At 43.6% G+C, this 24,870-nt stretch overlaps 2 protein-coding genes across 2 annotated transcripts; both read right to left on the reverse strand.

The window, feature by feature from the left end:
* Window positions 1-18,518: 18,518 nt before the first annotated feature.
* Window positions 18,519-19,972, reverse strand: LOC105569132 (peroxiredoxin). Its single transcript, XM_012025327.1, has 3 exons — window positions 19,714-19,972; window positions 19,345-19,568; window positions 18,519-19,268 (listed from the first exon to the last, which is right to left on the reverse strand). Exons 1-3 carry the CDS (start codon window positions 19,756-19,758, stop codon window positions 18,809-18,811), a joined length of 729 nt encoding a protein of 242 aa, XP_011880717.1. The 5' UTR covers window positions 19,759-19,972; the 3' UTR covers window positions 18,519-18,808.
* Window positions 19,973-20,469: 497 nt separating this feature from the next.
* Window positions 20,470-24,327, reverse strand: LOC105569133 (negative elongation factor A). The gene is made up of 6 exons (XM_012025328.1): window positions 24,004-24,327; window positions 23,110-23,542; window positions 22,169-22,591; window positions 21,523-21,734; window positions 21,335-21,434; window positions 20,470-21,249 (listed from the first exon to the last, which is right to left on the reverse strand). The coding sequence occupies exons 1-6, from the start codon at window positions 24,211-24,213 to the stop codon at window positions 21,017-21,019; spliced, it is 1,611 nt and encodes a 536-aa protein (XP_011880718.1). The 5' UTR covers window positions 24,214-24,327; the 3' UTR covers window positions 20,470-21,016.
* Window positions 24,328-24,870: the final 543 nt, after the last annotated feature.

Raw genomic sequence — 24,870 nt, forward strand, 5'->3', positions numbered from 1 at the left:
CACCGTCCGACGACTTACGAGGGTAGCGTGCGGCTGCTGCGGGAGACGACGATCCTAAACAAGATGATCTCCGTCGACGACGCGACGGCGACGCCTTCTCGCCTGGACCGCGCCGTCTGGCTGATCGATGTTGACGAGTGAACGCACGCACGATAATCGGCACGGGCCTCCGATCGTCCTGCGACATCCCCTGATCGATCCCGTGATACCACGGACACGGCATGGCTGTCCCCTCGGCGGTAATTCGAGAACGTTGGAATTCGAAAATGGTTTTCTAATACGGACTCACGACCGTGGGCGGTGTGGATGAATGTGAGTATGCGCGAGAAATGTAGAGTTTTCATTCGCTCTTATATCTCTCAATTATGTAAGAAAGATTATCTCGTACAATTTAATACTGAAATTGCATTTCACTCCGGAGCGGGTAACAAGCTTGCTGACCATCATTTTACTGAAAAAAATTTCCATAAGGATATTTTTCTCTCGTTAATTATGTGTTCATAATTACTGGGGGAGCTAAATATAAATAAAAGAAGGTGCACGAAAATAATTTACTTTTCCAAATTTCAGTGGCGTAATGCTGCAACAATAAATAAAGACGCGTCCCATCAAGCTCGATGAGCCCGAAACTCTACGTTTTCTGAGCACAAGCTCGTACTCATGTCTATTCGCATCTGTTATTACGTAGGAAAGTGTGATCTCCTGCAAATAATTTGCTAAAATTATTTTTGACGCTTTATTAAAAAGACTTTAAGTCAATTTGTTTGCCTCAAAATGAATGAAACGAGTGCTGAATTCATATAACATATATTCCAGTAATCGCATTATCAGAGAAATGACGTTATCGCCGATTATTTCCTTTAACATTGGACGATATCCCACTTTTTAATGGCTTATCTTATCCTTCCGGGAGAGCGAGGCATTTTGACTTATATCTTTTTTCACCGAGCCGTAGAAATATTTGTGCTAGTCCGCGCAAATTATGCAGAGAAGTGAACTGTGATTATAATGATTTTGTGTCGCTTCCCTGAGCCACGGGCGACGAAAGCTGGTCACGAACTCGTACGGCTTCCCTTCCGGTTTGTCGCCGATATTATAAGAGCGCGAGCGTTCCTTGTTGCTCTCAGTTTATCTATGTATTACAACGGGATGCAAAATTTCACCGCAATCCGGAAATTAGACCCTGTTTGCATTCAATTCTCGATACATATATATACCTGGGATCTTTGTAGATAGTATAATACATATTGGTAGAGCGCGATTCTCCGATTTTTTGCGCGCCAAGGAAAAACGATTCGCGCGGTTGCGAGAATGGAAATTTTCAAACCGTCCCTGACTGTGCGACGCCCGATATTTTAATTATGGAACCGTATCCGTTTTCCCTGATCGTTTCCCCTGTAAATAGTCTTTGCGCCAAGTTGTACATTCGTATTTGAAATTCCATGCGCCGAGGGAGACGCGCTGTGAGCCGGTGACCGGAAAAGCTCCGTTAATATAATTCAGGGATTAAAATGTCGGTATAACTTCGGCGAGTTCAATTTTCGATGGAGAGACGAGAGACGCGGAAGAGTGAACCACGCGTTTCCCATTGTCGCGGATATAAACGCGGAGAAACGGCTTTCCGCGTGTCTACAGAAATTTGAACTCGCTGAAATTGCGCTGGTACCAATACCTGATGTAACCGGGATTCGCTGTGGTTGTAAAATTGAACATACACACACATGTATGACATATATACATAGACACGCGTACGTACACACACACACACACAACATGCAGGCACGCATGTACGCGCACACACACACACGCACACGTAAGACACAGGCAGGGTTCCTACGATATATTCCACCTGTTGTGATAAGTATCTAAACGAATAATTTTATTAAACAGAACGGTAGAGCTACGAAATATCGCCTCTTTCACATTATATATCACCTATCTATAGACGTCAATTAAGGAGAAGGGTTCGCCGCACCGTGTTTTATACGGACATTTGTGAGCCGGGATCTCAAATTATTGTACAGCCGATCGTTTCGTGATCGCTAAAATAATGATCGTTGAACCGTACAATGCACGTCGTCGAATTTCCTCTACTCAAGATCTATGGAGAGCTGATCCACGTTGGCGAGCGTCGAACTCGTTTGCGAGACGATGGGCAAACGTTCCTAGATTCGACGGGATCGACGAGCGATCGAATAAAAATACGAATATCGTTTAAATTGCGCTTTTTTTTCTATCGCGGCGCCCGCAAAGAGATAGGCAGTGGAACAATGGGACGCGCACCGGCGGCATTCACATAAAAATCCGAAGTCCGGGATTAAAATTAATTGTTGTGCGGCTTCACAAGAGGCCTCGGTAACTAAATAAATTGACACGGAGATAAAACGCAGCGTTCCGCTTTCGAAATAAAATCAACGGGCGATTCTTTGATGGAGTCGAACGGATCGAGAAGCGCGTCGGTTAATAAAGCCTATCGATTCACATTTACACCGCCGTCTGCACTGTCTCGTAGAGATCGGGGATATAGACAAAATTCATTCAGAGCGGGAAGCATCGCCGATCAAAAGAGGCTTATTTCATTATGTCTCGCAGATTTCTAATTTCTTCGGATGAACGTAGAAAAAATGATACAGCGAGATAAATTCTCCCGGAGCAGCAAATGCAAGATGTCTAAATTTCTTCTACGAAACCCAGAGTTTATAAACGGAAATACACGCTCGTGGTCCAAATATCTTCCCTGCGAAAGAGCATGTGACGATCATTAATCATTAATTCACAGCCAATTTGCGAAGAGCTTTTTCTTCGAGCGGTAAACCAGCGAACTATGAGTAATATATATCAACGAGACAGTACTTGAGGGAAAAGCTTAAATCAAGCCATGCATAAATTATTTCCTACGGGTCCGATAAATCGCGCTTCGAAAGATCTTGGCTTTAAAATCATCAGCTGGAAATAGAACGATCAAAAATGGAACGATCAGCGGGACTTCGAGGCTTCTCAGGGGAAAAAGATATGCGCGAATTCGTGCTAGTTATTCCTATTGTTAGTTAGATGTTTATTGAACGTCCGTCGCGATTAGTTTTGTACCGCGTGATTATTCATTGTCTTTCAGACAACACTTTTCTCGCCTATCAATGAACGTAGGTAAATAATGCGGGAGTATTTTTCGGACATCTGTAGCAACGTTGCGCGATCGAAAGCGCATACAATTACTCGCGTACGCGCGGCTGTTCACGTCGCCATTCGCTCACGCCGCTCGTCAAGCGCGTTACGCAGGCGGCACGCGTCTAAAGGACCGTCTACATTGGAAGTAAGCGGTAAGAAGTAAGAAAACCTAATCTTTACCATTCAGTGTAAAAGCTAAAGTACAGGCATAATTGTTTAAAATATTTAGCCCTGGTGGAACTGCGCTCTAGCTCGCCGAGAGTAAGCGTCAGTGCTAAAGTAGGAGTAAGAAATGGAAATGATTCATTTCTTTACTCTTACTTCTTACGACAGGCTTACTTCATCTATTGTAGACGATCCTTAAAGGACCGTCTACATTGGAAGTAAGCAGTAAGAAAACCGTTTAAGTGTTAGTCTACAGCCTTGCATTAAGTAAGCTGTAAGCCTTAAGCCGTAAAAAAATTAACCAATCACGGGCATTTATTCCCCTCACTCTCCACCTGTGATTGGTTCATTTCTTACGGCTTAAGGCTTACAGCTTACTTAAAGCAAGATTGTAGACCAACGCTTACTTATCAGTGTAAAAGCTAAAGTACAGGCATAATTTTTGTAAATATTTAGCACTGGTCGAGCTGCGCTCTAATTCGCCGAGAGTAAGAAATGGAAGTGATTCATTTCTTTACTCCTACTCTTACTTCTCACGCCAGGCTTACTTCATCCATTGTAGACGGTCCTTAACGCACGCGTACGCGCACTTACGCGCGCGTTGCTCTCGCGTCCTTCGTCCCGAAGCGGCGACCACGAGGGAGGACCGACGTGACAATGCCACCATCCACGCTCCGCATCTGCAGCAAGCGCAGCCAACGCACACAGGCTATCCTGAGTAACGTAAGTACGTGCACTTCAATCACTCGCACCATCACACCCCCTCCGTCTCTTTTCTCATTCCTGATCTCTGCGAATCTCTCTTTTTATTCGAATTCGAATTCTCCTCTTCTTTTCTTTTCTTTGTCACCTGCCTTTTCGTCTCCTCCCAGTGAGAAATGATTCGTCGATCGATGTCGAAACGATGTCGAATCGACGTCAATTTGACGGTATCGATGTCGATTCGACATCGTTTTGACATCGATCGACGAATCATTTCTCACTGGGAGCTGTTCGGTATCTACTCGATATTTGTGCCTCACACTTTAGGCTTGTTTTCTGTTGCTACACTGGTGAACTAGTGCAATAAGTTAGAGTAGGACAAGTATATATTTTCTCATTCTAGCTTACTGCACTAGTTCACCAGTGCAGCAATAGAAAACAAGCCTCTTGTCACCTTTCTCGTCGCGATTTTTAAACATCTTGTTTCGCGGTATCCATAACGCGGTGGCTCTTCGTGGCTCGGGCGGAATCGAGTCGGTATCGAGATGATATTGTTTAGAGTTCCTTCTATTTCTCCATAGTTGTTTTATGCGCGCCTGTGTATTCTGTATGATCGAGCTCGCGTTGTACAATCATCCATGCTGAAGACGGATATACGGGAGATACCGGGAGATATCTGTTGGATATTGAATGACTGAATATATTGCGGGACATTTCGATATCCAATAGATATCCGAGATGTGATCACTAGATGGCTGTGTTGCATCCGTAGGAATGAATTTGCGGGAACGCGCGCGGAAAATAATAAATTCTGACGAAATGAAGATCCGTATTAAACGTTTATCAATTTCCTCTTTGTGGCTAATTGTAAAACGCTTTATTTTACGATCGCACCTCTTTAGGCATGCGCAACGAAAGCCAATCGCCATCCTTTTACAGGCTATTGCTTTTATATAAAGAATTTGCGTGAAGGATATTTTGCGGCTGTATAAAAATTTATCAAGAATCTAACATTAAGAAGATCGCAAAAGCGATACTTAGGCCCGGTCTTTCATTCTCTGTCAACCAGAGGTTAGTCGACTTTCCATCTTCTATGTTATTCTCTAAGAAGAGACAGAGACTCGACTTACCTCTGATTAGCAAGTTAATCAGAAAACGAAAAACCGGGCCTGAGTCATTCAAGCGTCGAGTTTTCCGAAATTTGTAACATCGTACAAGCCTGATCCAAGATTGCGTCGAACCTAATGGCTTCACGAAGCTGTACACAAAAATATATTTCGGCAGATGTATCGCATATTGGACACCATCCGCAAACATTTTCGCAAGACTTTTGTTGTTCATAAACGGAGAGCGAAAAACTACTGCGTGTGCAAACGCGTCGTGTTGTAGAAAAGGAGAAAAAAGAAAAAGCGACCGTCTCGTTACGGAAAAATATCGGAATTACGCGCGCAGAGGGAGAGGTACGTATAACATTCAAATAAATCGATTATCATCTAATGTTCCAAACTGAACACCAATTACGGGACATAATAAGAAAGCTTCTATCAATAATATCGTTAATACGAGCAGCGCGGTTAACTTTCGCGAGTAAATTAAAACAAATTTTAGATTGCAGCACGATCCTTCGATAATTAATAATAATTCCCGCGTGAAAATGATGTTAGAAAATGACAGGATTAATAGAAATCTAAAGATGGTAATTATTAGACCGGATCACATTATCGCTGTCATTATATTAACCCATGCGGAAAGCATAAGAAACAAAATAAATATTTAACAATCGATACGTTATATTGTATATTAATATCAAGCGGGATATTAAAGCGAACCAAGAATTCGACATTCAGAAACCCGAAATGCGGTAGTGCGTTACCGCTCGCTGGTTAAAAAATGGATTTTATCATTTAATTTAAAGTGCACGAGAAACGCTCCGGTTTCGTAATTTCGTCTAAAGCTTATTATCTAAAGCTGCATTTTGACGCGTGACGTGTGTGCGTCGATTAGCTTGCCCCTCGTCGTATTACCCCCCCCCCCTCCCTCCTCCTCCTTTGAAGAGAGATTTTCCGGTTTTTAAAAGCAGATATCGAAATCGTGTTTGCCGAGGATCGAAAGTTCACCGGCTCATTGTCGCCGACAATCCGGAGTCGAGTTGCAGTCCTCTCGCGTCTCCACGCCTCCCTCCCCCCCCCCTTTTCCTACCGTATCGTGTCCCAGAGTAATTTAACACGTAAGGGGATGACAACGGACTCGAAACCCGCGTCCTTTTAAGGGCCCGTAAGTGATGATCGTGTTACAGTACTGAATTCACCAAATTTGCCAAGACCGATGAGTTTTTCTCATATTCTTGTATCAATTATAGTGGTTTAGATTAAAATGTAATAAAAAGAATTAGGAATAAAACTTTAATCTCTGTCACAATCTATTTCGAGGGAGTTAACTTTCAGAAAATCTCTACCAATCCCGTATTCCATTAGACGCGTGAAGAAAAACATTCTATGCATTACGTGTACAAACAGCACTATCGGGAGCTCAGAACTTTTGCAGGGACAATAACGAAATAGCTCGCAAATTGCAAAATAATCATCCTCGATTAACTGAATAAATTATGTCGAGGATCTATCACTTTTGCAATTAATGTGAAACTAAATCGGTCCCAAATACAAACATTTTTCAGATTAAAATCTATAAAAGAATTAGAAATAAAACTTTAATCTATCACAATCTATGCATTACGCGTACAAGCAAGTCTACTTTTATTATCTGTCTAACTTTGTCTTAAATACACGTTAGAGTATTTAGCCAACGAGTGATCCGCGTGGATGCTCTACAGATCATTTTACTGACTACGAAATATTTAAGACGAGATATTTAAGACGATCCTTAAATATAAGAATCGACTGTAAACAAGCCTCAGTGTGCCCTAAGCGCAAGCAACCGAAATCGCTATAATATTCCGCGTATCACGTCTTCGAAAGTCATTAAATCGGTGATGAGTAATTACTGCATGCGTCTCTTTAAATCACCGATGTTACACGGACAATCCTGTAACACTGCGTCATCCACGAGACGTCATCCATTTTCATGCGTGACCCGAATTACCCTGATGAGATGCGGATTGATAAGGAATTAATTGTCGCGCCCACCGCGGAAGGTCGCTTAATTTGCTCGCAACCACGTCGATCGGCTAATCGAGATAATTACCGCGCGCAGGATAACACGGCGATGACTTTGCGACAGCTGTAGCGACACGAAAATAACGTGGACGGCCGGCGCAGATGACGTCTCTCTCTCCCGCGGAGCGGGAGGGTCGCACGGTCGATTTATCGTGGCCCATTATCGCCGCCACGATCGTTCCGTGACCGTTATTACCTGCTCGCCCGTAAAGAGGACTCGTGGCCGGATAATTACTCTAATGGAATAATTTTTTGGAAAAATCTATCGTCGATGCCGCGGGTGCGCACGACACGGCAACAACAAAGGCCACACCCCGGAGAACGGGCGGCCGCGATCCGAGGCTCGTTAACCGCACGTACACGACCTCCCGTAAAAGGGAACGATAAACGCAAGAATGAACGAACGCATCGAGCGCGATTATCATCGCGTTACTAATCGCCGGAGAGAACGCAGCTCTCCAATTAGAAAATTTATGCGACTCCCCCGAGATCGCACGTTTCGTTCATCGATCAATTTTGCAACTTTTACGGATACAGTTTCCACATTCCTTTAAAAACGAAAGGATAAATCTTTCACTCCTAAAAACCTACTTTTACTATCACACAAATCTTTATAGATGATGTTCCTCTGTTAACATCAAATGCCTGAATAATATTTTTGTGCAGATACGACAACGCGAAGAGTTATCACTCTGATAAGGTATTTCAACTTTTATGGATACAGTTTTCGCATTCTTTTAAAAACGAAAAGATAAATCTGTTATTGAAAAACTACCTTTACTATCACACAAATCTCTTTATAGAGACAAAGTTCTTCTAGCTAACATCAAATACCTGAATAGTATTTTTGTGTAGATACGATAACGCGAAAAGTTATCACTCTGATAAGGTATTTGGCAAAAACGTAAGTACCCATCTATTTTAAATTACGAATTATGAGATTCGACTTTTCGCGCTTCCACAGATCTTAGAATTTATTGTAGTAAATTTTTGCTGACGACCTTACATATATACGGCAACAGAGGGGGAACCAATGTCGGAATACGTTTTGTACCCCACTGGGACTGGGAGGGTTAGATTAATATTTATGACGCTCCGTAAAATGTATCCATGTTGAAAAGAAAACTTCTGTCCCATGTATCCCTAATCGCCCCTCGCGATCTTGTGTTTTACTTTTTCACGGTGGTTCTTTACGCCAAAATGTAACGTTTTGAGATCACATTATGCCCCTAGGAGGTCGATATCTTTTCAGAGACGTGAAAACAGATCCGTCCTTACCAAGTCAGATTACGCTCTAAATGCCCACCGTGTAAATGTACATTGTTGTAAATAAAATCCAGCCATCTTTGCCTCCGAAAATGTGATTATTCGAATCGTTAATACACGTCGAACATCTTCGCGGTGTTCCACTTTCTTTCGCATCGAGTCGAACGCGTGCGGTCCGCAGGGTTCGCATTCGATCGAGACAGTTCTCGAAACCGACGATAGAACTCGTCTCGGGGGGTAGAAAATACGAGGCCTGACACGGCGACAAAGAGAACGAAAGAAAGGGAGGGAGGGAGCAGGATAGAGAAAGGGCGAAAAAGAGAGAGAGAGAGAGAGAGAGAGAGAGAGAGAGAGAGAGAGAGAGAGAGAGAGAGAGAGAGAGAGAGAAAGAAGGGGGAGAAAGAGAGAGTCAATGGGTATAAGCACTAAGCACGTAACTATAAAAGGAGCCGGGGGTTGCGAATCGTCGCTAGATTAAAAAGAGGCTCCCTTTTTCGCTTGCTCTTTTATGCCGATGCGCGCCGCGCCCCACACGCATCGCATACGGCCTCCTCCTCCTCCTCCTCTTCTTCCTCCTTTTCGTCCTCGGCTGTAACGTTAACGTTACACGCGCGCTTACATGTGGGCACTACACGCACATTCGCACATTCACGCGCATCCGATATCTCGCGACCGTCCGTCCGCTGGAAAAGCAATTCGATCTGGCGCAAGTACGATGGGTACCAGCCACCCTCCTCTATCTCTCTATCTCTCTCTTTATCTCTCTCTCTCTTTCTATCTCTCGCGCTTGCTTCTTTTTATCTCTCCAGACCTGCTTAAGCGTCGGATTTCCCGATGCTGAATTCGACTTCGCGATGTATGCCCGCTGTCGCGTTTATCGGAAATGCGAATTGTGGCAAACGCGAGCGTGACGTTTGTCGGGGATACCGGCAACTACCTTGAATACGATTTGATTAAATCGTATAAAATGGTTAAAGGATATTTTCAATCGAAATATCGCTCCACTTGATATCAATTAATAAATTATTAATTAAATATATTGTCAATGTGCCTTCATTCTTTCATTTATAAATTTTTGTGAGATAGAGAAGATGGCGCAAAGGTCAAGTTTTCGAAAACTACTTGTTTCAGAGATCTGTGTGAAAGGAATTTTACTACTAAAGTAAATACTTGGTATCAATTAATAATTGATTTTCAGTAGTAAAATTCCTTTCAAACGGATCTCTGAAATAAGTATAGTTTTGGAAAACTTTATCTTTGCGTCACCTCATATCTCAAAGAAATTTACAGATGAAAGAATGAAGGCACACGAACAATTTGTCCTCAAGTAGGTATTTAAAATTAAATATCCAGACATATAAATGTATAAAAGCAATTAAATCTACCGGCTACATAATTATATTTTGAAGATGTTTAATCCGTGTGAAGCAGCCGCAACTAATTCTGAATTCATATAAAGTTTAACACATGCTATATCCATTAGTACGAGTGACCTTTTTTTTGCGCAAACGCAAGTTGCATTTAAACATAATAGATAGTCCTGTATCATACGATGAATACTTATTGTTAGAGAAACAATAGTGATTAGAGTAAGTGCCTAACATCGTAACACGCACATAATACCAGCAAACACACAATGCATGTCTATCCGCTTCTACTGCATATGCAAGGCTCGCAATGCTCATATTACAATTAAGTACTACGGCTGATCGTATTACTATTCGGGTAATACACAAGGGCACGAGGATAAATGTGAATACCCAGATACGCTAAACAGCAATCAGCTGTTCAGATAAGTTTCCGAAATTAATGCTACTAATTAACCGTGCATCTCCTTCGTTTCGAAATACTTCGTGTTGTTCGATAATTTTACAAGTCACTTCTTTTTGTTAATAGCTGTAATTCTTGTCGGGCACTTTTGCTCTAAAACAAACAATGCGCTTAATAACTAGCTGTGCAAAGATGTAATTTATCTGTCTCAAAGTCACCGCGCTAGAGCGTTTAATCCGCAACTTTAGCTTCAATTGTTTTCATCTTTGAACTGTCCGGTTCTCTGAGCTATCCGAGCCAAGCTCAAGTCGTACGAATTATGATCGTTCGATTCTCGCTCGATTCCGTTATCTTTATCTCGAAACGAGAGGCAGAGAGAGAGAGAGAGAGAGAGAGAGAGAGAGAGAGAGAGAGAGAGAGAGAGAGAAAAGGATAAGCGAGCGAAAGAGAGAGTGAAAGAGAAAGAGCGCTTGTACACGCGCGGATACAGGCCCATCGGTAAATGGATGGATGAATCTGGGCGAAAAAGGGTGCCTTTGAGCTGCCGAGTCCGTTGCTGCCAGATTAATTAACGAAGCACTCGCCCGGGGGCCGGAGGAGGATCAGCAGCAACTCCGTTATCAGGGTGGAAAGCTAATAGACAGATACCCCTGCCTACTTATCTATCAGTCCACCTCTCGATCAACCGCCTTCCCATCGAACGGCGAATGCCGCTACCATTCGCGTCAATCGTTAACTAATCGCTCGTGCTATTACCATCATCAGTACATCACTTCAATCAGTGCGTTTTCTATTATTCTTCCTCGTTTTCGCCCTTTGCACCGAGAACTTGATAAAGAAAAAGACGCGTGTTCGCCGTATCCGATATTAATATGAACAAAACTAATGTTTAAATTTAAGAATCTAAAAATAGTAGTAAGTAAAAGACGTCCTTACTAATTCCATCCATATTAATATCCCCTAAATAATTATTTCGATAAAAAAAAAGTAATTATTCACTTGCGTAGTTTGAAAATCGCTCAACAAAGTTTCTCATTATCTTCTCATATTCCGTTCGCCAATAATTACGTACATTCATTTCCAAATCTGAGGATCTCGTGGGTCCCGGGGCGTTCAGAAAGAGTTTAAATGTAATCGTCGCGTCGAGGGAGATCGTCGGCCGATTGTTTTTCGCGTTACACACAGATCTGCCAAAGATTTCGAAGCGTCCATCTAAGTAATTACTGCAGCTTAGGAGCGTCGTCGGGGTTGGGGGTCAGCGATGGTGATTAAACGTGAGATAAGATACAACCGTTCCGCCTCCACCGCGCACATGCGATATGCGGCTCTTTCTTTCGTGTTAAACCGACTCCCTTAATTGAAGTGGAGCCTTTTGAATATTCCTAACGACGTGCTACATGAAATGTTATAGCGCAGCGGTCAACGCGCGATGATCCCCGAGCACACATCAAGATCCTAGATACGCAGTTGTGAAGTTCAACATTTCGCTATGTTTACTCCGCTTTTTACGCGCTGATGTTTTAAATATAATTTTTTCCCAGCTACTTTTTTCTATTGTCTGTCGCATCCACAGACGTATAATATACAGGGTGTACTAAAACCACCGGATATCCTTTATTACTTCGTATTTGTGTTTTCACATTAGAGCCTTGTGAGTTTTGTTAATTGTTTAATTTATAAAATTACAGTCGCGGGCAGAAAGGTTGTGCGACGTTTCATGATAAATTTCGGAAATACAGTTTATCGCGCAAGAAATTATAGCTTTTGCTCACGGTTATGTGCATTATTAGGTGATGATATGTACGGATATCTATGCAATGATACGAATGTTCCGAAAACTTATTGTAAAACGTCGGACAATCTTTCTGACCATGACCGTACACTAGGAATCACTGATGCTTTCCCACATGAATTTGTGCACGTAACACGTAATACATTTTGCATATACATACGTGAAAAACGTATACGTGTTCTACATGTGCCTAAATTCATATGGGAAGGCATCAGTGATTCCTAGGCATAGACATAGTAAATATAGATTGAGCGTCCCATTGAATAAACTGAAGCTTGTGAAGATGCTGGAGTGGTTTGATTTACCGACAGAGTCGCATACAGTTTTTACGTTTGTAAATCTTATTATTAACATTTATGTACAAAATAATACCAGACCAGATTATGAACTGCATAGTAGGACGTTTTCATATAAAAAAACATTGAGGTTTGAAGTCTAATTCGTATCGCATTATGTATTTAAAATTGAAAATTTGAAATTGAAAATTTGAAATACATAATGCGATATGAATTAGACTTCAAACCTTAATGTTTTTTAGATAAAAATGTTCTACTATGCAGTCCACAATCCGGTCTGGTATGATTTTGTACATAAAAGCCAAATAATTACTTTGGTTTGTATCTGTGATATGCCTATATCGGCATGATGACAGAAATTAACAAATTTAGTTCACCAGAATTGCGATGGACAGTGCTGCAATTCTTAGATAAAGAACGAAAATTGCGAATCAGAGAGAGAGAGAGAGAGAGAGAGAGAGAGAGAGAGAGAGAGAGAGAGAATTCTCAATGTGTAATCGTAGCCTGAATATGTATCGGTATGACATATTGAGATTACGTTCCTCGAAGTAAGATTTACAAACCCAAAAACTGTATATGACTCTGTCGGTAAATCACACCACTCCAGCATCCCCTTAAGAAGACTTTCTTTCTCTGTCTTACACCATCAGTAAAAGAAAAGAATCGTGCCTGCGCAGTACTACACAGGCGTGATTCTCCCTTCTCACGATGGTGAGACAGAGAAAGAAAGTCTTCTTAAATCTTCTCTCTCTCTCTCTCTCTTCACAAGCTTCAGCTTATTCAATGGGACGCTCAGTCTATACTCGTATTTACTATGTGTATGTTCCCAGGCCCGGTTTTCCATTTTCTGGTTACCTGTTAACCAGAAGTTAGTCGACTCTCCATCTTTTTCTACGTTATTATCCAAGAAGAGACAGAGAACCGACTAAACTCTGGTTAACAATTAATCAGAAAATGAAAAGCCGCGCCCTAGTGCACGTGATATACCTATACGAAATATGTATAAGAAAAAAAAACCGTACATATCGCGAGAACAAAAGAGAGCACGAGAGGGAGCTGGGGTGGCCCGCGTAATATTTCCTCGGCATTGAAATTAATTCACGAAAAGAGACTGGCGTATACGCAAATGCGCGGCCTTTCTCCGCGCTAATAGACTCGTCTGCTCTCTTGCGCTTTCACTTTCTAAAGCACAACGTTGACCCCGGCGTTCTGGGGATAATCGACTGAAAATAACCCCAAGAGACGGGCACCGGGGACCCCCCTTGGGTCTCTGATAGACTCGTTCTTCAATACAGCCTGGTGCATCTGTTCCTTTTGAAGAGGACGAATGACTTCGGCAATTAGAGGAGCAGCAGCGGTAGCGGCAGAAATCCTATATCGAAAAGACCGCCGCACGAATCGACCTGCGTCTTATTTCTCGCTTATAATGATCGCCGAGATTACGCGATCGTACATCTGCGGGGATATTATCCCAAGACGCGATGGAGACCGCAGTCTTGGCGGTTAACCCTGAGGAGCGCGAGTGAATCTAAACGCGAACAGATAAAGAGAGTATAAAAGGACGAACGCAACGCGAGGGAGCTCAGTATCAGAGTCTCCCAGCCCTGATGAAGCAGACTGCAACGCCTGCGAAACGTCGGCACCACACTGCAAACGGACGCGGCAACCATCCGGAAGCCATGAAGACTAAAGATAAAGAGAGTCCCGATAAAACGGACAGGATTCAACAATACCCTAATAAATTACAGAAGAAATTAAACTTCGACTCAACTTATTTCTCTAAACAAAAGCAAAAATGGGAAAACTCGTGCAAAGAAGAAAACGTTATATTTTTCCAGAATGAAAGTTAACGGACAAAAAACGAAATGTATTTAAACAAAGCGTCGCGCGATCGCAGACTACCTTCAGAGTAAAGAAATTTATATCAATGATACATTCTCTCAGAGTAGGAAAAAAACGTAAAATTTTTTTCGCTTAATTAATAAACGCTACGAGAGGGAAAACGGCAAAATGTGTTGGACAATATCGCGACCGGGATCCTATTTGACCCCCGCCATTGTAGCGGTCGAGGATTAACGTTGGTGCGCAGTCAGACATAATTGGCCCGTGCTCATAGAATTTACTACAATTAAAGCATTTGCATAACGCGATGGCGTGTCGGGGAATATCTTTTCATCAAACTGATGAGCAACCAGCGGTGCCGTGTATTATATACACGAGGTGATAGATTGTCGGGGACGGACACGCTAAGGGGTTTGTTCGTTTAATACTCATCCCTAACTATTCAGTGCCAGCACCGTTGCGGGAGTGTAACTGCTCGCTTGTATTCAAATCAAGGGCCGGCAAATGCTTCTTCTTTTTTTTTTGCTCCTACCTTTTCAAAACCGCCTCAATGGTCGAGCCTCAAATGACCGAGTACAAAAGCGAAGGAAAATAAGTAAAAGTTCCCTTCGTAGAGTATGTTGTTGCAGTTCGCGCGCGCAGTCCCGCCACTTTACATCTCCGATTCACTCCCGCGCGGCACTTGACGTGAATTGCAAAAATTAATATTGTTTTTGGAGACGCGGTGACATTCGCCGGCCGGGCAGTTTTTTGACTAATATTGAAACTTGACTAATTGTAGGCTTGTGATACAAGCCCTGCAATAACAGGGAAGGGTTAAAAGTTGTCCAAGTTGGCGCGAATGAAGCGACAAGTAACAAATGACGAATGATAAACTGCGGAATCCCGAATGGTACGGTAAGTAATAACGAAGGTCCAGCGAGTCGGGTATCGCGCGTAGTGCGGCGCTAGCTTTACGCAAGGGTTGCTCGGCTGAAAGACCTCCGTACGGAGCCGGCGAGGGCCGAGCTTTAAATTCAACCTGACTGCATAGGCAGCGTCATGATTACCGGGGCGCAGCCCGCGCGATCGGCGCGGTTCGCGGTTGAACGGGGAGCGCTAAACGACACCAATAAGGAAGTAATAGCAATACGCGGGGCGGCAGAATGCACCGTGGGCTCTCTCGACGGGCCGGCGAGAGAAGGGGCGGCTTTCCGCGCGCAATTACGGATTTTGAGTGACAGATGCTCGCCCAGTCGGCAGTCGGAAGATTAAAACAAGTAATCAAAGTCCCGGTAGCCACCCCGGGATGGATATGGATGGATGCACGCCTCCGGCCCCTCCTGTCCCCTCCCGCGCTCCACCCTTCTGTCACCCTTCCGTGCGCTCCCCCTCTGATCCCGCCACCCGTTCTTCCTCCCCTTTCGTCGTGTCTCCTCGCCTCGACCGCTCCCCCTCCTCCTACCCTCGCCGCCCGTACCCCGTACGAGTTCCGCGCTCCTCCTTTACTCATCTTACTCCCTCCTGGAAGTAGCAAACCACCAAGGGTAAGCCCCGCTACTATAATATCCACCTATAGCCGTCATCAAGGCGCGCCCTGAATGCTCCTTTAAGAAAATGTTCCTTTCGCGAGCAGTCGCGTAGGAAGGTTATTAGGCGTCTTGAAGAGGCCGGGCGAGAGCGGGGGAGGCGGGGGGGGAGGGGGGAGGGAGAGAGGACCCGGGATGAGTTATATTCAAACGACGCTGGTTCTCTATCATCGGCTAAAGACGTGTCGGCAACATCGGAGGCAAAAGAAATCGACGACAATCGCCATTACTATAATATTAGCGTGATCATACCCGAGTCTGAACTGAGAGCATGGAGAGCGAACTTTAATTTTCCTGGCAAGTTTCGTTTTCGACATTCTTTTTTTTTTTAATTTGGTTTGCCGACCAAATTCCCTCCCCCTCGCCCTCCTTGGTCAGTTACTACATAGGGGAATACCTGCCGAGGAATAACTTAGTATCAGGTTGTTCCTGCCCGATGAAATAAACTGTAATGTTCACGGAACGTCGGAATCGGATAATAATAAAAAATTCACGCGGCTGAAACCCGGGAGCCAAACCCAATATTCGCATACACCGCGAAAGTCTCAAATATTAAACGTTAATTTAATAAGACCGACAAATATGTCAGCGCGCGGTGCTATGTCGAATTTCGTCACGATATGTGACTAATAACGTTAAACTGTTTATTGCGATAAATATTACCATACGCCTCGCTGGTCGAATTGGTGAGACGCCCTCTTGGCGAGAGGCAGTTTCCAGGTTCAACCCTGGCTATTATTTTTCACAATAGACTTCAAATTAAAATTATATAGACACTAATATCCTGTCTTGGCTCTTACTCCTTTATCACTTGGTATTTGCGTTTAGAGCCTTATAAATTTTATTAATTGTGTTGATTTAATAATCGTATTCGTGTTAGAAGCATAGAGAGGCAATAAAGAGCCAAACGAAGAAGATATTTTTGTAGAGAAGGTAGAACGTTTTGTGGTAACATAAAATATTTCCAACTAATTAAATCATACAGTTCTTATTCGGCTCGCACGCTTATACTTGCCGTTTTTTGTTACCTTTTTTAAAAAGATTTGTTTTTTTGAGATTATAATCTTATACTTCGAGACTTCTCCAAGGTGCCTTAGGAGTTGGACCAATTGGATCTCGTGGACCGGTTATCGGTGCGAATGCGAGGATGACTTTGGACGGGAATAAAAATTTGTGCAGCGCTTTAAGATCGTTTGGGGGTACCGTCGACCGGCACAATTAGGAACCGAAACCTTACTGTTACGCGCTCGATTGTCCCACAATGGAAGGACCATAAACCGAGGGCGGTGGACAAGGAATCCCTCGATTAGACTCGGCAATACAATGCCGATATAATCTGACCACTTAATCGGCAAAATATAATAGTGAATTGAACGATTACGTTTGCGATATCCTGTGCCGTGGCTGCTGGAGTACAAAAGCGGGTCATTTCGGCGAAACCGGGGATAATATTGCTCGTGATTGGAAATATGTGCTTTTGCGGAAAATACTAATGAAATCGTAAAGCAAACGCGCAGCAATGCGCCTCGTAAATCTTGTTTGTTACACAAAAAGCGGATTGCACGATGATACAAAAGTAGACGAATGGTAGGAAATACAAGTTGTATGCGTTTCTAATTAATTTGCTCTTTACTTTTCGACACCTTTGTCGAGAGGCTCGATTGCCCTCGCGCGGGAATTCTCGAAAGGTATAACGCCGAGACAAAAACGAACGTGGGGAAAAGGTCCCATTTTCCCCCGGTACACTTTCCCTCCTCTGTTCTACATCTCGCAACGATAACAGGGCCGCGCACCGCTGCGTACATACGACTTGTTGCCGTGAGACGCGAATGTGATTAAGTCTTGAGATTCTCGTGTGCGCGCGCGGGGATGACGAACCGGGATTGGATTTGGCGCAGGGATGACGCGTAGGGAGGAACGAAGGATGAGCCGTTTATCTCAGGCGTCGCTTTTCGGTTTTTCTCCCTCTCGCGATTTCCCGACGCTCTCGCGACGCGTTCCAAGCTCATCGCTTTCCCCGAGAATCATGGCTTTCATCTCTCTCGATCTCTCTCTCTCTCTCTCTGGTTACTTTACCCTCCTTCCTCGGGGGCGTTCCCCAAGACTCCGTGGTGCCCCGACGGGTATATCCTCTCTTCGCGAAATAATAAGCTCACTCTACTAAATTTATCATGAGCAGTCTTTAGAAGCAGCAGCCTCCGCCAACAACGCGCGCCAGCTTACCTACCTACTAATATTGTAACGGCTTTTAATTCCGTCATCTACCTTATGCTGCACGCGTTCTAATTATCTTATGGCATCCGCGCGTATACGTTGCGCGCGTACGTGTGCACGTATCCTGCCCCCCTCTCTGCTCGTCTCTATCCTCTCCCTCTCGTGTTTTCGAGTAATTTTAGCAGCCAACGTTAATTGCTCATATTGCTGCGCTATTACATTTTGGCGTAAACTGAGCATCCGCTAAAAGACAATTTGTCGAGTGTCTGTTGAACGTCTTACGCGTATTTTGTAAAACTGAAATTACAACGAAAATACTTTCCAATCATTTTAAATTATGTATTCATAAAATTCTTTGATTAAAAAAAAACAATTGCTAACGTCTAGTATGTAGATATCGGTTTTCTCAGCGTGGATATGTATTTTATATTCCGCATACATGTATATTTATTAACTGCGATGAGAAGCCGAGAAAAAATTCAACATGTCAAATGTTTTACGTATAATCCTTTACTCGCGATCAGAAAAGAATCAAATTAATGCTCGCGAGCCCCTGCGCGTTGAGTTTCTTGACCAAGTACTTATATATTTCTCTTACTATTTGCTCGTAAGATTTCATGCAAAATTGCATAAAATATAATGTATGTACATATAGAAGAAGCTTGTAAATACATTACATTGTTCTATGATAAAACGTATATAATTTCTTAAACTTTGTTCATTTTACATAATCAAGTGTATATTGCATTAGAACTAAATTATATATTACATTGCCATAATCTATAAATTTTATCATATCACATTATAATCTATTGTGTTGTACAAATCCCTGGAATAAAAGCCCTAAATGCAAGTCTAATTAACAGATTCAAAGTACTGTTTGCTATCTTTCGGATTCGGCTTGATGGTTTTGGAATCCGGCTGCCAATTTGCGGGACATACCTCACCGTGCTTCTCGACAAACTGGAAGGCCTTGATCAATCTCAACGTCTCCTCGACGCTCCTGCCAACCGGGAGATCGTTGATGGAAAACTGTCGCAGAATCCCCTCCTTGTCTATGATGAAGAGGCCTCTGAGAGCAACTCCCGAGTCCGGCAGCAGCACGTTGTAGCTGGTCGATATGGTCTTGTTGAAGTCGCTCAAGAGAGGGTAGCCCAGGTCTCCTCCGAGGCCGCCCTGCTTCCTCGGGGTATTAATCCACGCCAAATGGCTGAAGTGCGAGTCCGTCGACACTCCGATCACTTGTGTGTTCAGGGCTTTAAACTCGGCGACCTTCTCGCTGAATGCAATTATCTCCGTCGGGCAAACAAACGTACTGCAAATGGAATAAAAGAACTTGATACTGTGCCGTTATACCGGACATACGTGAGAGACGAGACAGAGTTACGTACAAATCTAACGGATAGAAAAATAGGACTACGAATTTCCCTTTGTAGTCGCGCAACTTGATCTCCTTGAAGTCGCCGTTGACCACCGCGGTACCAGAGAAATCCGGCGCGGACTTCTGGATCTGCGGCCCGTCGCCGAGTAGCCTCGAGCTCACTGAGAAGCCACGGGCAGCCTTCGCGAACGACGTGGCGTCAGCTCCCGCCAGCGAACCGGTTGCAGTCGCGACCTGCGGGCAAACATACGCAATCTGAAGAGACGACGCTCTAGCTCGTCACCGAGGCATCGATTGCAGAATTAATCGCATGCAATGAGTCAGCGAAACGCCGGGCCTCGATGCCGAAACGTATGACGAAATACTCGGTGGCACCTACCAACGTTCCGCCTCGTGCGCGCAGCGAAGCAAGTAATCGGAGCATCGTGAAAACGGACAATACAGTCTACCGCACACCCTGAACTCGCTCCGCAATTCTTCGTAAGACCCGCGGAATCGCAGAACCGAATAATGCGGACGCAAGGAAATTGTGTCACAACCTCTCGCACCGATAAGCCAACGGCTACCACCGGACCGGCGCGCCGGAGTAAACAGGTTATGAAACACTCCGGGGCAGTGTGGGTACTCGTGTATATATAGCGGGGAGCCCCCTATTATGAGACAGGCTCCTATGCTCCTAATATAAGATAACGGGGATTTCTGTTAAATTAATAGGCATCTGTTGATTCCACCGTGAATTTATTGCCCTTGGAGCGAAATTTGTTGGACTGCGTAATCGTTGCGAAAAAAAATTTGTGATCGAAGTTGAAAATCCGCTATCTCGTAACGTTTCCTCTACGTATGTGACGTAAGAACACGAGTGGTATACAAAGTATAACTGTTGAAGTAGCGAATACTCGCGATGATCTCATAGAAATGAAATTAAAATTGAAACAGTAAAAGTGCTTGCTCGAATTAAAGAAAAGTAGAATTAATAATTTCTTGTTTACATCAAAAAGATTTTCGAAAAGCATATTCTTAAGAGGAAAATCATTTTAGTTTTACATGTTGAACGGTTGAAAAGTGATAACATATGACAATTTAATGTAATCAATAGCAAATTGCAAAAAATAAGTGCACAAGCAACACGCACAAAACAGAAATAGAATCATACGTTTATTCAAATAACAGCATTATAGAAGTCTTATGTTCATTCTTATTAAAATATATATATGTGTGTGTGTATATATATATATCTAGATTTTAATAGTATTATTAAATAAACGTTTGACTATTCACATTGCATATTATTTCTATCAAATTATGTATAATTTCAAAACAATATAAGCTATAAACCATATACATTACTTATATCTCGATACAGAAATTATTATTGTTACAGCAAAACTATTCGGAAAGCAAATGAATTCTTTTCACTTAACTCAAATCTCAATATATGAAAATTATCGAGATTTATACAATGATGCGGGAAAATAAAAAAAAAGCCAGTTTTATATCAGAAGAAGACAAGTCAAAAGTCATTGTTCAACGATCCCTGTTAGATTTTAAACACGAATCGAATTTAGTAACTTAATCAATTCACTAAGAAGACGTATGTGATCACAATGTTCGTTATCTTCCAGTAACCACAAAACGATACTCCATACACATATAAATTCTGTATTTCAGCGATTTGAACAAGTTTAATTGGAAGCCGTGGCTGTCGCGGTCGGCGCGGGAGTGGACGTCGATGTAGACTCCTCCGTCACGATTCGCCGATTCTTCTTTATCCTCTTCCACTCGCCGTTCGTGTAATTCATTTGGAAATGCGTTTCGACTAACATGGGGACAGTTGTTCCGTCCGATTGCGTTACTTCTTCTATATTCTCCGAGAGCATCACCGTGACTATATTGCCCAATTTTGGACAAGGATTATCTGCAAGCGAGACAATCGATAGTATCATCGAAATATAATTTATAAAAGAGAGAGAGAGGTATGCGCGTGCGGAAGATAGACATACCCCTAGAACCAGCCATGAAACCTAAAATAAGAGCTTTCTCTGGACGAGTGACCTTGTTCGCAGTTCTAAACATTTCTTGCGCCTCCAACATTTGTTCTCGCTGCAATGAGATAACAATGAGTAGTAAGAGAATCCTACATTCGCAACAATATATGATAAAACAAAATGAAATCCCGCGTGTAGCTCACCGTGAGAGATAGGCCTTTTCTTGGATTAGCCGCGTTAGGTTGCGTGGTGGTCTGTATACGAATCTGTGTAACTGTCTGAGCCGGTCTGACTGTTGTTTGCACGGCGACCGGCGTACTTTCCACAGGCGTTATCACCGTTGGTGTAGCCACTGCCAGCACAGTGGTGGGCGCTGTGGTGGTGGTGGTGGTAGTGGTGGTGGTTAACGTAGTGGCTGTGTAACGCAAAATACTTAATCACGCTCCGAACGAGACGACACGGCTGTCGTAACGAATTCGATTGCTTGCACTAGTGCGCACCGAGCGCACACTAAAGCCCGCATCAGACTACGGATTGAGATTGGGATTAGATTGAAATTTGACCAATTGACCAGAGTAAAAGTTACTGAACCTGAGATTAGTAAACTTTACTGTGATTGGTTAAATTTCTATCTAATCCCAATCCCAATCCGTAGTCTGATACAGGCTTAAGGCTCGTTTATAGTCAAATCTTATGTTTAAGGATCGCTTGAAATATCTCTTGAAATATGTCTTGGCCAGTAAAGTGATCTGTGTAGCATCCACACGAGTCATTTTTTGGCTAAATACTCTTTGAACGTGTATTTACGAGGAAGTTATAGCGTTCAGTAGCCGCAACGTCGTGTCTTACGTGTTTGCTGCGTAGTCGTAACAGAGATGCTGCTCGGCGTGCTGGGCGCGGTGTAGGTTGGCGTTGTGGCTACCACGGGGGCTGAAACCGGCGTGGCGGGCGGATTTATCGAGGCCAATCCCTGCGCGTACTCGGGCGTTGTCGGGGTTTCCGCGACCGGCGAGGCCGCCGAAGCTGCGGCCGCCGCGGCGGCCGCCTGCGCTTCCGCGACTTTCTTCTGCTGCTCCTCCATCTCCAGCATCTTTTTCCTCTTCTTCGCCTGCGCGTAACCGAGGGGCTGCTCGTTAATGTCCAGCAATTTAATACCGCCATCCTTTCGAATTCTACTGCTGATCGATGTTCTATTAGTCACGGAAGTGTTTGTGAGCGACGGGGACCGGAAACCGCTCGTCGGCACTCTGCTCGGGATGCCTTTCAAGGGCGCTGAAAAGTTTCCGAGTTTTGATCGCCATCTGGTATATGCTACGAAAGTGGCACCAAAGGTCTGTTGGCGTCGCACGGCCCAGCATGCTCATTTGAATAATATAAAGTGGACGCTCGTTGAATGTATAAACAAATGATCAAATTTTAAAGGCCAAAAATAACGAGCTACTATAAAGGATGTTAGAAGAATCAATTATATTCTTAATAATTCACATAGATGAACGTTTCGATTTCACTTAGTCTTTTTCAATACCCTAATTCTATAATTAAGTTACATTAAATTTAAAAGTTACGTGACTGGTCATTTCAATTATTATTAAATGTCGTTGGAATACGTTAAAATTTAGTAAACAAGAGTTATATGTATATATAAATGCCAACTTCATAAGCAAAATGCTCATTTGAATTGTAGATAAAATGGCGGTATTGGTCGTTGTAGCAAACTGGAGCACGTGGGGCACGCAAAGCCGACAGACCACAAGAGACGTCGTAACATACGTTTGTAAATTTATACTCACTCGTGTCAGTCATTTTCCTCGGCATCCCTCTGCTCCTCACCGGTACAGTGGGAGCTGTGCTCTTCTTGAGATTATTAGCGGCGTCGGTGCTCTTCTGTAGCAACTCTGCTCTCAAGGCTGCGCTCTTTGGTTTCCTCTTGAGAGTGAAATGTTTGACTGGCGTGGGCTGCTGACCCACCACCGACGTCAACGCAGTCTTGTTGAGATAGTGACACTCCAGGGGAAGCATATTGGGATCATTCTGCTTCTTGAGAAGCTTCCGCAGATCGTTGACCAAGTCGCCGAAAATCGGCCTGTGCTCGTCCAGGTCGGTGATGTCTGTATTTAAAGAACCAGTCGACGGGAAGGTCTTCATCGCTTCGGATAGCATCGATACCCACAGCTCGCTGTCCAGAGACGCAACCTCAATGATCTCCTCCAGCTCCACCCGCCACTGAATCGCCAACAAGTTCGATATATATTCAAGTACAAAGAATTTCATTGAAAGTACAAACATCGTCGAAGACGGTAGTTTCGGTAGAATTAAAATTCAGACAAAAGGGACGAACTTTGGGTCTGTTTGTAACAAGATTCTCTTGCGACGGACACGTACGGCAAAGTCGAATTGCGACACGGTTCCCGTACGAAAATTATAATCTTGCCAGACTCAAACGAATGGCATAAACGTAGACTCCTGTAAATACTAGTCCTATGTAGTTTTTATACTAAGCATTTCAAAAACATGGCATAATTGAGAAAAATCAAGTGGACGGCAAATGCGGGTAAACAGGCGCGTACGGGATAAAGAGACGCGAGCGCGATACTAATTTCGGCCTCGTGGAGAGCAACAATATTTCGGGGGAGGCGATACTTGTCAAAGGTACGGGAATGCCGAGATAAACGAGAGCGCTTTACCTCTTCAACATTGCGCCTGGGTATGTGAAAGAACGACAGTAGCAACTTGAGCTTGACCTGCGTCTGCAGGTCGGGAAAACAATCCTTGATGTTCCGCAACACCTCGGCATTGAGTTGCGAGCAGATCGAGCTGCCGGTCCAGCTGTCGTTCGATGTACCGAGCTTATTATGCAGCCATAACGACGTATCGCTGTCCCTCACATTCGCCATATTGGAGTCGTTTGCTTCCGGCGCGTGCCGTACCTCGCCGTAATGCGCCACATGCGGTTCCCGCCACGGGGCGACGCGCGTGCGCGCGCACAACTTAGGCTGGATTCACATGGAGCGTAAGTCCCAGTCTACAATAGATGATTTAAGCCCTAAGCTTTAAGAAATTGGCCAATCACGGTCAAGTATGAGAAGAATGCGCGACTGTGATTAGTCAATTTCTTAAGTCCCAGTCTACAATAGATGATTTAAGCCCTAAGCTTTAAGAAATTGGCCAATCACGGTCAAGTATGAGAAGAATGCGCGACTGTGATTAGTCAATTTCTTAAGGCTTAGGGCTTAAATCTCTATTGTAGACTGGGACTAAGGCTTAGGGCTTAAATCTCTATTGTAGACTGGGACTAAGTCCCAGTCTACAATAGAGATTTAAGCCCTAAGCCTTAGTTCCAGTCTACAATAGATGATTTAAGCCCTAAGCTTTAAGAAATTGGCCAATCACGGTCAAGTATGAGTAGACTGCGCGACTGTGATTAGTCAATTTCTTAAGGCCCATTTACCAGCGGAAACTGGAGAGCAGCGTGATAGCGTGGTGTTGTCGCTCGGGATCGTGTCCTGCCGGTTGGTGCTTCAAATGCAGGACCAAGAGATAAAGCGGGTCAA

Source organism: Vollenhovia emeryi, unplaced genomic scaffold (assembly GCF_000949405.1).
Source record: "Vollenhovia emeryi isolate VEMERY1.0 unplaced genomic scaffold, V.emery_V1.0 DF939126.1, whole genome shotgun sequence".
NCBI lineage: Eukaryota > Metazoa > Arthropoda > Insecta > Hymenoptera > Formicidae > Vollenhovia > Vollenhovia emeryi.

Bases quoted from the DNA above. Each gene is read 5' to 3' on its own strand.
- LOC105569132 (XM_012025327.1), bottom strand. From the start codon at position 19,758: ATGCTCCGATTACTTGCTTCGCTGCGCGCACGAGGCGGAACGTTG. The intron at 19,569-19,713 runs GTAGGTGCCACC...GTTTGCCCGCAG, and splicing joins GCGCACGAGGCGGAACGTTG to GTCGCGACTGCAACCGGTTC. The intron at 19,269-19,344 runs GTACGTAACTCT...TTCCATTTGCAG, and splicing joins TTTTTCTATCCGTTAGATTT to TACGTTTGTTTGCCCGACGG.
- LOC105569133 (XM_012025328.1), bottom strand. From the start codon at position 24,213: ATGGCGAATGTGAGGGACAGCGATACGTCGTTATGGCTGCATAATAAG. The intron at 21,435-21,522 runs GTGAGCTACACG...ATCTCATTGCAG, and splicing joins GAAAAGGCCTATCTCTCACG to CGAGAACAAATGTTGGAGGC. The intron at 21,250-21,334 runs GTATGTCTATCT...TCTCGCTTGCAG, and splicing joins TTTCATGGCTGGTTCTAGGG to ATAATCCTTGTCCAAAATTG.